Genomic DNA, 14,063 nt, shown 5'->3' with positions numbered 1-14,063 from the left:
CCATCCACCGCTTGATTCAAAAAAAGGAATGCTCTTGGGCACTGTGTTCAATGTCAACCTGTCTTTTTTTCTGACGCTACCATCCAGTCATTCATTATCAACAGCTCTCCTCTATCACAACCAATACAGCCTCCCGCTACGAATCTGTGCAAGCACCCCCCCCCCCTGTCTGGGAAACACCCGAGATCAGTCGATCGAACCACAGTGCTCTTCTTGCCCTTCAACGGTATCAGCGTGGATCCAAAGTGGGATAGGAACAAGCCTGTGCGCTTCCACTGGATAAGGTGGACGATCGATGGGAACATAAGAAAGAGGCAAACTTTACTTTTTCGAATGGCCTCGTTCATTTCCGGCCATGGCGTCCAAACCAAGCAGGAAGTCTGAAGACAGAAGAGGATAACCACGACAGCATGCTGCGTCCATACGACTTTTTAAATCATGAAAGACGGACGGAAGCGAATGGTGTGACGAGTGAATAGAAAGGAGAAAGGTCTTCCCCTTTTTTTTGACTTGTCGGGCCCAAGTAGACACTGTCGAAAGCATTCTTATTTTTCATTCCTATTCAACATGTCGATACCCTTTTTTTCTGTACTCGCGCTTTATCATGGAATAGAGCGTGAGGCTCTGAAAGCTGCGTTTAAGACATCATGATATGTAGTGTACACAAGTATGCTCATGTCAATGGAGGTGGAAAGAGAAAATGGGGGAATGAAAGCGTTCGTGATGAGGAACATGCCATCAGGGGGACTGAATCCTAGTCGACGCATTCCCATGTACTTTACGAAAGCAACACAGAGGATTTGAAACGAGACAGAGACCTCTGTCCTTATATGAATGCCTGTCAGAAAACGAAACTGATCCGAACACTTGAACCATCACCACTCGTGTATAGGCCAGTTTTTTTAAAAAAGAATTTTATTCATGCTACCACTCTCTTCATCGTCCTGTTCACTGACGTCGGGAGAAGGAGAGAGGCAGGTGTTGGTCGGTAAGAGAGCAAAGGAAGCCAAGGAAGCCAAGGACCAAGAGGATCCAGAGAGGACGCAAGGGAGGACGGAGAGACGGCGGACGCGAGGGATTCTTTCGAGGCAGAGGCACCTGACCGAACCCTCGACAGACTTGATCGGACGTGAGTTTGCTGCCGGCGAGCACGATGGGCACACCGGTTCCGGGATGGGTACTATGGTCAAGATGAGTCCAAGAAGAAGATCAGGGGAACTTACCTGGCACCGACAAAGTAAAGGTTATCATAACGACCGGAGGCATCCTTGGTGCTCGGACGAAACCAGAGGACTTGGAAGAGATGGTGAGACAAGCCGAGGATGGATCCCTTCCAGAGGTTGAACTTGGCCTGCCACGTCCTCGGATCATTCACGATCTCGTGCTCGATCCAGTCCGCCTCGAGGCCCAGACGACGGTGGAGGACGTCGAGGACGGTCGAACGGGCGCGTTGGACGAGGCGATCATAGTCCACTGGGTCCTTGTGCATGTGGCCGATGGGCACCAACACGACCACGGCGTCCTTGTTGGGGGGAGCGGCCGAGGGATCGAGACGGGACGGGACGTGGACATAAAACGAGGGTTGGGAAGGGAGTCGGTGCTGGCAAAAGATCTCGTCAAAGCTGGCTTGATAGGCCTCGGCCAGGAAGACGTTGTGGACGTCGAGGGCGGGGATCGTTCGGGACATGGACCAGTAGAACGAGATGGAGGAGCAGGTGAGTTGTTTGGCGGCCAAGCTCTGGGTCGTCCAGGCACAGGGCGGGAGCAGCTGGTGGTAGGCATAGACCAGATCCGCATTACAGACGACGGCATCGGCCTGGATGACCTCCCCGTCGGCCAACGTCACGCCGGTCACGCGACGGCCCTGGGTGTTGATCTTGGCCACCGGTACGTTGTAGACAAAGCTCGCGCCGAATTTCTCTTGAGCGATCTGTTCGAGCCTGTGGACGACCTGGTGGAAGCCGCCGCGAGGGTACCAGATGCCCTCGACGCATTCGGTGTACTGCAGCAGGCTGTACACGGCCGGGGCATCATACGGAGACATCCTAAAGACGGGTCAGTGCTGCCCGTTCGGTGCTCAATCGACTTACCCCATGTACATCGTCTGAAACGTAAAGGCCATCCGCATCTTTTTCGTCTTGAAATACCTCGAGGCCCGTCGATAGATCGTGTCCAGCAGATGCAGTCTCCCGATCTCGGACCCATACCGAACCAGATCCCAGATACGCTCAAAATTGCGCTCGATCGCGATCGGCGTCCCGCGTGCGTGATGGACTTGGGCCTCCTGCAGGAAACCGAGGAAGCGATCCATGCCGCCTGGGCCCTCGATCCGGTCCATCACTTGCTGCATCCGACAGAGGTCCGAAGAGAGCTCGATCGTGTCTCCGTCTGGGAAATGCAGCCTGTAGTTGTTTTCACACCGCAGCAGGTCCACATGGTCCCCGATCCGCTCGTCCAGGTCCGCAAAGGCCTCCTCAAACACCTTGGGCATCAGGTACAGCGACGGGCCTTGGTCGAATCGAAAGCCGTCGTGTCTCAAGGTCGAACACCGCCCCCCAGAGAACCCATTCTTCTCGATCACCGTCACTCGAAAGCCTTGACGGGCCAGTCGGGCTGCTGTCGCTGTGCCGCCCACACCTGCCCCAATGATCACCACATGTTTCCTTTCGTCCATCAAAAATAAGAACAAAAAAAAAATGCACAAAAAAAAAAGGGCATCGCCCTTCTTTTTATATGCCCGATCGTCTTTCTTCCCCCTTTTTTTTCAAATAAAGAACAATGAAATGACAAGAAAGGAAAGAAAATGTATCCCTCTTGGGAATAGGTGATTCCTAAAAGAAATCTCTTTTCTTTATCCACTTTTTGAATACCAGTCACTTGAAGCCTCTGTTTGATTCACTGTTTTGTTTGTCTCATGTCACCCTCCTATTCAACCACACGCGTTCATTGTTTTTTTTTTTTTTTTTTTCCACTTTGCAGTAGCTTCATCCATGATGTAGGATGGATAAAAGGAAAATGTTATTTTACCAGACTTCTTTTTATGGATTAACATAAAATATAGCACCGATGAACAAAGTTTTTGCATCAAGAAGAAATTGACCATTTTTGGTAAATATCTATTTTTATAGTACAAGACGATGATTTTCAAAGTGGGGATTGAATTCATCCAAAGAAAGAGAATAAAAGAGAGAGAGTAAAAGAGAGAGAGTAAAAGAGAGAGAGAGAGAAAGAGCGAGAGGGTTTGGTTAAAAAGTGTGAAATGAGCTCTTTGTCGAGTGAAGAAGTGAACCTATCCGATTTGCCACTGTTGTCCATTTGATGAAATAAGGTCAAGATTTTACCCGATCAAATTACTAAATTTGGTGAAAAACGCTGCCTAATAGCCATCTTTTGTTTTGCATCATTCAACAAGAAGCATGTACAAGAAAAAACCATTCAACTCAAACGTTGCTCCTCTTTCTTAAGAAAAGAAGAGTACAAAAAAAAAAAAAAAAAAAAAAAAAAAAAAAGAAAAAAAAAAAGTGACTAGTTTCCAATCGTTCTATTCGAGTCTCACTCATCCTTCACACACACACACATGAGAGAATCAAGCTGGTTGGATAAAAAGAATTCATGTTGTGATGTTTCACAATTGAGTTTATAAAAAATAACTCGTTTAGGAAATGAGTATCCAAAAAAAGCAAATCACAGCCCTAAAATTGAAACTCAACAAGTTGGATTGGAGAAGGACAGGAAAAGGTTACATTTTTCTCGAGATTCTATTTCATTTAGAATATTTGTATATAAATATACATTTATAGATTATTAGTTCAGCCAATAAATCCAACCTTTTTTTTTTCTTTTTTTTTAAAAAAGATGAATAAACATAGTCTACCACCTATTTCAACCCTTTTAAAAGAAACACCACGTATCATCATTCAACAACCTGATTCACCTACGGATTCTCTTCATTTCTATCATTCACCTTTATTATCACCGATTGATTCTTATGCTTCTTCCATCACTCGTTCACCATCACCCGTCTCACCCATCTCACTTCCTCCTCTCCAAGGTGATGATCCACCTCGACCGCTCAAACAGGTCCATGCATCGACCATCAAACCACAGTACGTCTGGAACGCACGCCACAGCCATTCACCGACGATACCCACCCCCTCCGATTCCTATTTTGAGCAGCCAGACGTCCCAGAGGCACCTGAAGTGCCAGAGGAAGACCTCGAACCCGCCCTGCCGCCCTTTACACAAATCATCCTGTCCGAAACCGGTCAAGCGATCCTGAAGCGCCGAAGAGGACGTCCGCCCAACATGAAGCCCTACGATGGCAAGAACTGGACCTTTCTCACACCGACCGTCTGGGACGTCAACCACCAGCAGACGCAGGCCGTGACGGGCGAGGTCGAAGAGGACGTGATGCATGGCACGATGGCCGCCTTTACGAGTTCGAGTATGGACATGGTCCTTCAGATGCCTCGCAAGAAAAGAGGACGGAAACCGAAATCACACATTCAGGGTCATTCTTGTTTTGTCTGGAAAGATGTTCCCTCGAAACGAACGAAAAAGATTTAGAAAGAACGATCTTGGTTGCTTTAATTGTATATATTGCCCCTGTATGTAATCTTATAAAATTTTTATATTTTTATTTCTTGTCAACTGTGTCACCATCTAAATTTAGACATCACTGCTTGTCCCCGGATTTTTCAGATTTCTTTACAATTTTAGAATTCTAAACTAAATGACCTTTTCTTGTTTCATCTCCAATTAGTAAAACATGACATGTGCTTTTTTTTTGTTGTAAACATCTCATCCCCTCCTTTCTTTTCTATTCCAACTCACATCCCAGCCTAGACAGAAAAAAAAAAAGAGAGAGAAAAGGCTGTAAGATGGGCTTAAAAGTGTAGATCATTTTGGTCTCGACTGTGTATCAGAAAGGATCCTGTCTTCTTATTGGAAACTGATTGAAAACAAAGGTCGATCCAACTCACCTTCACATTTTTTTTTTTCAATCCAATTGTCTTTAGGAACAACACACTCTTTCGTCATCAACACCACCTGTAAATCAACCTTCAAAGGCGATGGTCCACTTGCGTCAGGAACTCACAAACACTTTTCACTTGTTGCCAATCTGCTTCAACACAGGGTCGGATGGATTGAGTTCCACTTGGACTTTTATAGACTGGGCTGGAAAAAAAAAACATGAGGGATGTATTGTGTCATCCAACGATGTACACCCTTCAAGAATTTAGTAGCAATTTTTATAGACTATTTTTTTTTTTTTTTTTTCATTAGGCTTTTCATCCTAAATAAAGTACGTGTGGATTCAATGAACTGACCAACCTCTGAGAATTTTTCTATTTTTATTCTTCTTTCTGACCGAGATGACTGTATTCACCCAAAAAAAAAAAAAGGTGGCACTGTTCCCCAAATGATGTTGTTGCAAAAGGATAGCTTAGAGAGAAGAAAAATCGGGGGAATAGAGATCAGTAGAAGAGGAGTGTGGGTAAACGGGGTGTTTGAACGTTGTGGTCCAAAAGACATTTAAAATCTTCACTCGAGATAGTTTCTGACGTGTGTTTAGGATGATATCAAGCGACCTGAAAAAAGAAAGCGAGAATGACATAGTGTCACCCAAAGAAAAGGAACAAAAAAGTAAAAATACAACTTATTTCACTCGGTACAAATTCATTCCTTGTTTTGCTATTGCCTGAGTCCCTCTGTTTCAGTTGGATTTCTTTTTGTAAACTTTATACTTTATTGTTTCAACGTCTTCTGTCGTGCTATCAACATGTAGAGGAAGAAAGGCGCAAAAAATATGGTTTTTTATTATTCACCAAATTACTTTTTATGTCCTTTGTATTCATTCTGCAAATTGAAAGCTTAATTTCAATCGTATCGAATGTCATTGTCAACCGCTCTTTCTTTTACAATATAAAGTCAACTATTCATTCTGGAGCAGGCGTGTACAGTCCTATCAAATAAGTAGCCATCCAATCTATTTCCTTCTAGTGTCATCTACATGAACACTGAATGTCATCATTCCAACCCATACTTATCACTCTGTATCGTCACTCTTTATAGAATGTGACCTGCTCTGATCGATTCATTCGGTTTATTTATCCGTTCAAAGGTTTGCTTTACTCAACATCCAAAGCAATTTATAAAATCCAAAAAAAAGAGAGACCAAAAGTGTGAAGGAGAGCAGACGTAGCTTGATCCTCCATTCAAATTGAATGCTTTATCAAATACCAAGAAATCTCTTTTAGAAAGAAATGAAAATAAACCAATCAGACAACGTACCAAGAAATCCAAATGTTCTTTTTTTCTTTTTCTTTCTTTTTTTTTAACCAAATAAAGACCGTGTCGCAATAACACAAAGCTAGGTGCACCTGTTGTAGTGACTAAAAAAAGATCACCTCATTCACACCTACAAAGCACGGTTTCACCTGTCCATGTCTTTTTATGAGACGAGCTCTGTTCCTATTTCTTGGTTCATCCAATCATATCGTTTTGTGTGCGCACCTGGTCTGACAAAACAAGGCGTAGTCTTTGCTGAACGGGAAAGAAGGTCTCTTGGAACGCTGCTCAAGTCATCTTTAGAAAACAAGGCTGGTAGCCTTCTATGGATTCACAGATCAGAAGGCATGTCTTGACACGTTCATCCAAGGGATGGCACAGACAAAAAACTCTCGAGTGATACCCGCTACATCCTCCTTTTGCTCTTGTTCAACAAGGTACACTTTCATCAGCACACGTCTTCACTTTGCATGCTCTGTCCTCATGGCCTTTGAAAGCAGATGAATAAACGAGGGTGAGGTTTGGGTCAAGTGCCCTTCCCCTAGTGAGGCTGATGCATTCCAACCATTGCAATAGAACCTCATAAGCATCCAAGGACAAAATACATCCACCAACAGTCAACCATTTCATGGAGGGGATGCTTGAAACAACCAGACTGTCAGAAACAAAGAGAGCTGTGATAAAGAGCGAGCGGGCCAGGGGGTTGTTTGTATCATAAAGTGTCATCAGAAGGACATAAAGCGGGCTGTCCGGATGAATATCGGCCAGAGTTCCGATCAAGTCCATCATTACCGTCTATCCAAAGAGAGCGACCCATGCTTCTCAGAGAACAAGAAGATCATGGCCTAAAGGAAAAGTATCTTGGACCGATGGGCTTTTCTAAATGTATCCAAGATAGGTAGCATCGTGTTGTTCAGACGGAAACACGGATCCGTAAAGTAAACAGTTCTTTAAAAGGGATTTATTATTAGCAGTCGACAAAGGTTAGGTAGACCCATGTCTGTGTATCTACAGCAAGTATTCACTGGACACGTTGAACCTTGTCTTCCCTCTTCATCTTTTTGTGGAAAACACATTCATGTTTTTAGAAAAACTCTCCAACTAACCTAATCAAGGCCATATTCTGTATTTAAATCAAGGCAGAGAGCAAGTATTGAGATGATAAAACTCTATGAGCGGTAACTATGGTCAAATCTCGATAATCAATATTGCCTAGTATGATAAATGGGCAGAACAATCTTGCTTTAACAATTGTATAACCATTGTCTTTTTATCGACAAACAATCGAAAAGACTCATAACGTACTTCTTTGTTTTACAAATAATCCATGTTACCTCAAACACACCAATGGGTCAAGACGCATGGAACCGTACAAAAGGGTCCAGAGAACATCCTGAACTTTATGCCACAGGATATGATACAGTCCATCAATCTTGGTCCTTTGAAGCATCTGATGATGAAATTTAAAAGTGTACTAGCAAATAAGCATATTTCGAGCGTTCAGAATCCAAAGAAGGATTAAGAGAGATTTGAATGATGTGTGAGATAAGCCTTTATTTAACAGCAGATACATCTGCTTTCTTTTTCTTTCTCTGTAATTTCTTTACAAAGAAAACAAACCTCGAACACGAGGGAATCTTGACTGAATACGCTTTTTAGTTATCGGTTGACTCGGGGCAGCCTTGGGTTTTGGTAGAAAAGTTTGAACAGATTTTGCTGATGAGGATAGTAAAGGCTGCATCGATATTGGTAGCATCCAAGGCGGATGTCTCGATAAATAAAAGTCCTTCTTCTTCAGCCAGTAATCTACCTTCCTCTGTTTCCACCTCTCGACTGGATTTGGATAAATCGACCTTGTTGCCTACGAGCATAATCACAGCATTCGGATCTGCGTATTCTCTTATTTTTCTAAGCCAAATGTGAACGTTTTCAAAGGAGGATCGAGAGGTGATGTCTACAGAGGGAAAGGGTGTTGAGTATGAAGGCAAAAAGGATGACTATTTTTTTTCTTTTACCGTAAACAATGAATGCACCTGCCGCATTGCGGTAAAAACTATATAATAACATGAGCACTCCTTTCTTTCTTTCTCTCTCGCTACTTGTTTATTATTCTTATATGATTATTACGCTGTAATGATAACCCTAAATCTTTCTTCTCCAGCTGTATCACAAAGTTGTGCCTTGACAATATGATTGTCTAAAGTACAATTTAGCAATACATTTTCTTGCCTATTTTAAGCTACTATTGTCTATACCAGTGCCAAGGGTTTTAGTTGTGAAATCAACACCATAAGTTTTTCTATACACCAAGTCGAATTCATTTCTCTAAAGCGTATCAAAGGAACCAGATGAGTTTCTAAAATAAACTTGGGCTGTCACTTACAGCAAATCTAGACACGACATTAGATTTACCAACACCTGAATCGCCAGTTAGAACAAGCTTATATAAATAATCGTACTCGTCATCCATTGTGTGTTGCTGTGAAAATAAAAGAAATATAAAAAAAGGCTCCAAGGGAAAGAAAAATTTATAGTGTGTGTGAAAATAATATGAAAACAATTCAAGTTTATTTTTCTAAAGAAGTTTCTCACAAAAGTAGATGGAAATAAACATCAAGCAAGAAAAGCTTAATTTGTTCTCGGCCCATTTCCGTTCTTGTATCAAAAGAAAGAGGGGCAAAAAGGGTAGTTTGCTTTTATTGGGTACAAGAGTCTCGTTTTCCTTTTTTTTTTTTTTTTTTTTTTTTTTGTTCATTGAACTGTATTCTAAAGCCTGTATGCCATTATCTTGTTTGATACAATTTAGTTCTTCATGTTTTATTACTGCTCTTTTCAAACTGTACTTACTGCAGTATTATTTGCTTTTTGTTTATTTTTGTTTACTTGATCAGCATTGCCAAGCTTTCATTTCTCTTTATGCATTCTATACTATAGCATCTATGGTTTTAGCTTTGATCATGTCTGAAGTTGTGCGTACACAAGGTTTAGTGTAAGCAATTCTCTTCTTCATTCTTTTCATTATCGTTCAAAGTCACTTGCTGATATTATTCCTTACAGACTGTCATTTAAGAAAAATACACACACACACGCACTTTACTAATAATATAAATGGAGTCGGATGCTTGTCTAACAAACTTTTATAAAAAGAAGATAACAAGAAAGTAACCAATGATCCTCTATTCGTAAAAGAAACAAAATAGAAAAGATGATGTCAGACTGCTGTTCAAATGAACAAGTGTCTTTCCTTCTTTTTTTACAGCTAAAAGAACTAGTATCGTCACTGTATGTGTAGGTGTGTATATCAGGTACCTTGGTACCCATATCTTGTGTTGGCTTCTTCAATTTGATTTTTAGCACCATGCTATCTCTGATGTTTGTAAAAGGCTCAATTAGAGACTATCCTACATGCTTAAATTGGTATGACCTTGTTTATTCAGATTCCATTTGCTTATAGTGGGCTATTTTTCTTGCAAATTGAATTTTTTTTTTCTACTGTTTCGAAGCGCCTATTAGAAAATCCTTTATTGAATAAGCAATTAGGGTTGACTCGACTGTTTATAACATGTAAGTAATTTGAAAATGCCAAGATTGAATGAACATCCTTACTATTTATTAAGTCATGAATAGGGATCGATTCAAAGGACAAAGACTCCAATAGTAGGAAATTGTCAAGAAAAGCAAGTTTTTTTTTTTTTTTTTTTTTTTTTTTTTTTTTTTTTTTTTTAAATCTTTGAAGTGTTCTTCCAACCTCTGTTTAGCCAGTCAGTCATTTGAGCAATCACCGAATAGGCCTCGGGAAGAAGACGGGGCATGGCGAAAGTCACGAATCCATGAGCGACGTTATGGTATGTTGTAGAGAGGGTGGAGACACCAGCCTTTGCCAGTTTCTTTGCATAGGTCACTCCTTCGCTTCGGAGCACATCTCTTTCAGCTGTGATGACCAAAGCAGGAGGGAGACCGCTAAGCTCTTCTGTCGTAGCTTTCAAAGGTGCCATCAGAGGTGAGCTCCAGTCCTGTTCCTTTGCAGTATACAGTTGCCAGACGTGCTGCATTCTTTCACGTGACAAGAAGGCGTCGTCTTTATAGAGATTATAAGATTCTGTTTCAAAGTCATTGTCAACAACAGGATAAAAGAGAACTTGGCTGGTGATTCCTGTGTTTCCTCTTTGCTTTGCAAGAACTATATAGATAAGAGACAGTATTAAGAATACATCTCTATTTTTAATGGGATTAACGACGTACTTGTAAGAGCAGCAGTCAAGTTTCCTCCAGCAGAATCACCAGCAACAGCCAATCGATTCAAATCAACATTGAGTGCTCGTGCATTTTGCTGAACCCAGCAAAGAGAAGCATAACATTCCTCTAAAGCCACTGGATGCTTTACTTTGGGACTTAATGAGTAGTTTACAAATACAATACAACAAGGCATATAATTAGCTAACTATTGAGCTCAAAAAAATAAGCATGTGCTGTAAAAAAAAAGCAAAAGGACAATACCTTGTTTAAAAAGACAGAAAAAACGGGATAGTCGCCAAAGACCCATCCTCCACCATGTCTATTACAAGTAACGTTAAATATATGCATAGCAGTTATTTAGAGAGAGAAATCCCATTACAAGTACAAAATAACTGGCAAAGTCTTATTTGCATGTCCCAAAGGCTTTACAATAGTAAGGTCAACCTTGACATGATCAAACTCGATCGTTCTATCTTCCTTTTCTACATTGCCTGGTTCTTTCATGCTTTCCATTTGTTCTCTAAGGAGTTGCATATTTTCAGGGTTAGCTGCTTCTTCTGGTGAGATCCCAAACGCCTTTGCGATAATGTCTATAACAAACGGTGGTAATGAGACGGGTTCGTTTTTAGTCATACAAAACAAAAGAAGTAAAAGTTGCTAATTTAAAAGAAAAAACAAGGCATCTTTTTTATACATTTGCAGAATTGGTACTACCGGAATTTTTGTCTTTAGCTATTGATAGAACTGCAGTATCTCAAATTTCCTAGAGGACAACCATTCGACCCATAGAGAGTAATGCCTTTTTAGGACCTTTTGATGAAATTATCCTTTGCATTATTCCACTAAAGGGAACTTTCCTTCTTGCCTGGTATGGTTCACGGTCATTGTGACAATACTAAGCTTCAGAATACCATTTTGTAATACAGATAGCAATGTTTTTTTAACCATTTTAGGAAAATTGAGCTTTACGTTATCCTTTAGCTGTATGCAGAAAAGGGGACAGTGTCTTAACATGTGCTCTATTTCCCAAGACAAATACCACGCCTGTACTTTTGTGCTTATAGAATATGCTGTAATAGAAACAAGAATGCCAATCTACAAAGCTTCACTTGATAAAAGTAAACAGTGAAGCTGTTAATCACAAAGTACGAAAATAAAACTATTCTCTTTCTTTAAAATACAGAGTTTTACCCAAAAAAAAAAGAAAAGAAAATTGAAGCTGTTTCATCGTATATATAATTATTTGCTTTTTTAAAGAAAAAGCAAAGACAATGATAACAATATACTCTAGCTTTTAAGCAAAGCAAATCGACTGTTTGCTTTACATTTTCTTTTCCTTTTTTGTCTGTGTCTGAGTACCAATTTCGACCACAATAAAACCAGAATCCAATCACTAGAATTGGAGAAGCTGGAAAATCTGTTATGGCCGACAATTGTCAAAGATGAAGTAGGCATTCTGAATCATGTTTCCAAAGATGTTCAAGTAAAGGGGGATTTTTACAAGTTCGACCGATTAAGTCGAAGAGAAAGCCAGCTTGGCTGAAATCTGGTTTTGGTAAGATTTGTAAATTTTTTAAAAAAAAGCTGATAGTATACTCACATGAGCTGTATATAGGAGCTTGTTTTTTGTGTTCCCAATAGACAAGTGGAACAAGAGTGGATGCATATCTGCCTATTTGGATGAAGAAACTAGGGCTATTTTGCTGAAAGAGGTTTACAAAGGTATTCAACTACCTAGAGTTTCTGGTGACGCAGTACTTTACTGCAAAGTGTTGATCGACGTAAGTTAAAAGATATAACCTTCATGAAAGCATTACTGGAACTAATCATAAATTTAATATGCAAACTACAAATAGGGTAGGGATCCTCAACCATCCTTCACAGTTCCTTCAGCCCTTGATGATGCTGTAATGAAGATAGCAGTGAGTCTTGCTGCTGGCTCAGCAATGGCCAATGACAAGTCGGAAGCAAGTTCACGATGAAGTATCTATGGCCAATTCTACAAGTTATGTTTTTGCGTTATGCTAAAGAACGCACATTTTTTTTCTGTGTAAATATCAATAAAAAAGGACGTACATAACTATGATAATATGCCCGGCTCATGCTTTTTTTTTTTTTTTTTTTTTTTTTTTTTTTTTTTTAGAATGGACGTTGCAGAAAAAGGATAAAAGTAGAAGCTAGACTTCCACCAGGGAATCAAGGATAGAAAAAGAGATCTATTTTTTTTACATAGAGATAAAGCGTCCATAGAAAGAAAGCAAGTATCAAGAAGAGGACGACTTTGTTAAGTTGGTAAAAGGGATGAAGCTCTCTGTCGACCGGCAGATTTCTTTGAGGATGAAAAGCCCAGTCTCGTTTGGCTTGCTGTGTGAGGATAAATATCAGTTCAGTCATGAATATATTATAAATATGGTAATATACTCACTTCACCCAATATATATTTTTTTTGCATTAGGTTTTGGCCGTTCCCTCTTTAAGATGACTTTGTAGGGAGATGAGTTATACATGCCAGTTATGGCCAAGCGTTTCTCGTTGGTTAGCAACGAATCAGAGTTGATGAACGTCCTAGTGATCGTTAAGGTGCTTGACATGGTTAGGCTATGTTATATATTGACAAGCACACTATAGAATACTTATACTAGCATTATTTTACTTATATAGGAAGAGTTTGCCTCCTTTGAACAAAATTTAAAGGAAGAAACAAGGATGAGGGTGAAATGGTGTGTGAATTCATGAAGCCGTCCTCACCATAAACTCCAAAAAACAAAGAACTGTATATTTTAGTATTTGTACCATTTTTTTACTCTAAGCTTTTATTAAAACTGTATCTATGAAAATATGCTACGTATATGTCGGGTCTCAAGATTCAAAATTGTTGTAAAACTAGTCTGATAATTATAGGTATTCAAAGAACATGATGACTGATTAAACCTGATTTTAATTCAAAGTGGAAGAAAATTGTTTGGTTTATGAAATAATCATTATCAGATAGTAACTTTGTGATTACATTTATCATAGATACAGCAAAACGTTGATTCTATAGTTATGATCAGGCTGAGTGACCCGTTGTTGGCCTACTGACTAAAATAATTCAAAATATATCATTTTCAAAAAGTCAGACTGCATTTTTATAAATCTATTATACAATATCTACAAGAAAGCGACAAGTAAACGCAATATTTATTCCTAAAAGCAGTGAACACCATTTCCGGAAATAGATTGTACAAATACTTTTTTTTTTTGAAGGCCCTTGACACAATGAACGTGCTGTCATCCATAAGTGTAAACCCCTCGGCTTTCCAAAGATTCTCTCAGCTAGATTCCACACGCACATCGTACATTCACAACTCGAACACAATGGGCCATCAATCGCTTCACAAGTCCTCTACAACATGATCTTGAAGAAGCGCAAGACACATGTATTAGATGGATCTACGACACTCGAGGAAAGGCATCCAATAAAGCGGTGCTTCACCCATCCAGATTATCTTTCATATTAGACGGGTCAATATCCTATAAACACAGTTCTTCTTTCG

The 14,063-nt window shown here is 40.1% G+C and overlaps 4 protein-coding genes across 4 annotated transcripts; 1 reads left to right on the top strand and 3 right to left on the bottom strand.

Annotated features, from left to right (window-relative positions):
* Positions 1-948: 948 nt before the first annotated feature.
* On the bottom strand, positions 949-2,674 carry RO3G_16669 (uncharacterized protein; the record flags this gene model as incomplete). Its single annotated transcript, XM_067671253.1, has 3 exons — positions 949-1,180; positions 1,224-2,045; positions 2,091-2,674. The coding sequence occupies 3 exons, from the start codon at positions 2,672-2,674 to the stop codon at positions 949-951; spliced, it is 1,638 nt and encodes a 545-aa protein (XP_067527354.1).
* A 1,181-nt stretch (positions 2,675-3,855) lies between these two features.
* Positions 3,856-4,566, top strand: RO3G_16668 (uncharacterized protein; the record flags this gene model as incomplete). The annotated part of the gene is made up of 1 exon (XM_067671252.1): positions 3,856-4,566. One exon carries the CDS (start codon positions 3,856-3,858, stop codon positions 4,564-4,566), a length of 711 nt encoding a protein of 236 aa, XP_067527353.1.
* Positions 4,567-7,946: 3,380 nt separating this feature from the next.
* On the bottom strand, positions 7,947-8,761 carry RO3G_16667 (uncharacterized protein; the record flags this gene model as incomplete). The annotated part of the gene is made up of 5 exons (XM_067671251.1): positions 7,947-8,245; positions 8,307-8,344; positions 8,419-8,488; positions 8,547-8,616; positions 8,675-8,761. The coding sequence occupies 5 exons, from the start codon at positions 8,759-8,761 to the stop codon at positions 7,947-7,949; spliced, it is 564 nt and encodes a 187-aa protein (XP_067527352.1).
* Positions 8,762-10,013: 1,252 nt separating this feature from the next.
* RO3G_16666 (uncharacterized protein) lies at positions 10,014-11,061 on the bottom strand (the record flags this gene model as incomplete). Its single annotated transcript, XM_067671250.1, has 4 exons — positions 10,014-10,471; positions 10,534-10,732; positions 10,789-10,846; positions 10,907-11,061. 4 exons carry the CDS (start codon positions 11,059-11,061, stop codon positions 10,014-10,016), a joined length of 870 nt encoding a protein of 289 aa, XP_067527351.1.
* Positions 11,062-14,063: the final 3,002 nt, after the last annotated feature.

This window comes from Rhizopus delemar, genomic scaffold (assembly GCF_000149305.1).
Source record: "Rhizopus delemar RA 99-880 supercont3.21 genomic scaffold, whole genome shotgun sequence".
Lineage (NCBI taxonomy): Eukaryota > Fungi > Mucoromycota > Mucoromycetes > Mucorales > Rhizopodaceae > Rhizopus > Rhizopus delemar.
Note: the sequence above shows the minus strand (reverse complement) of the source record. Positions and strands in the feature narration are given on the sequence as shown.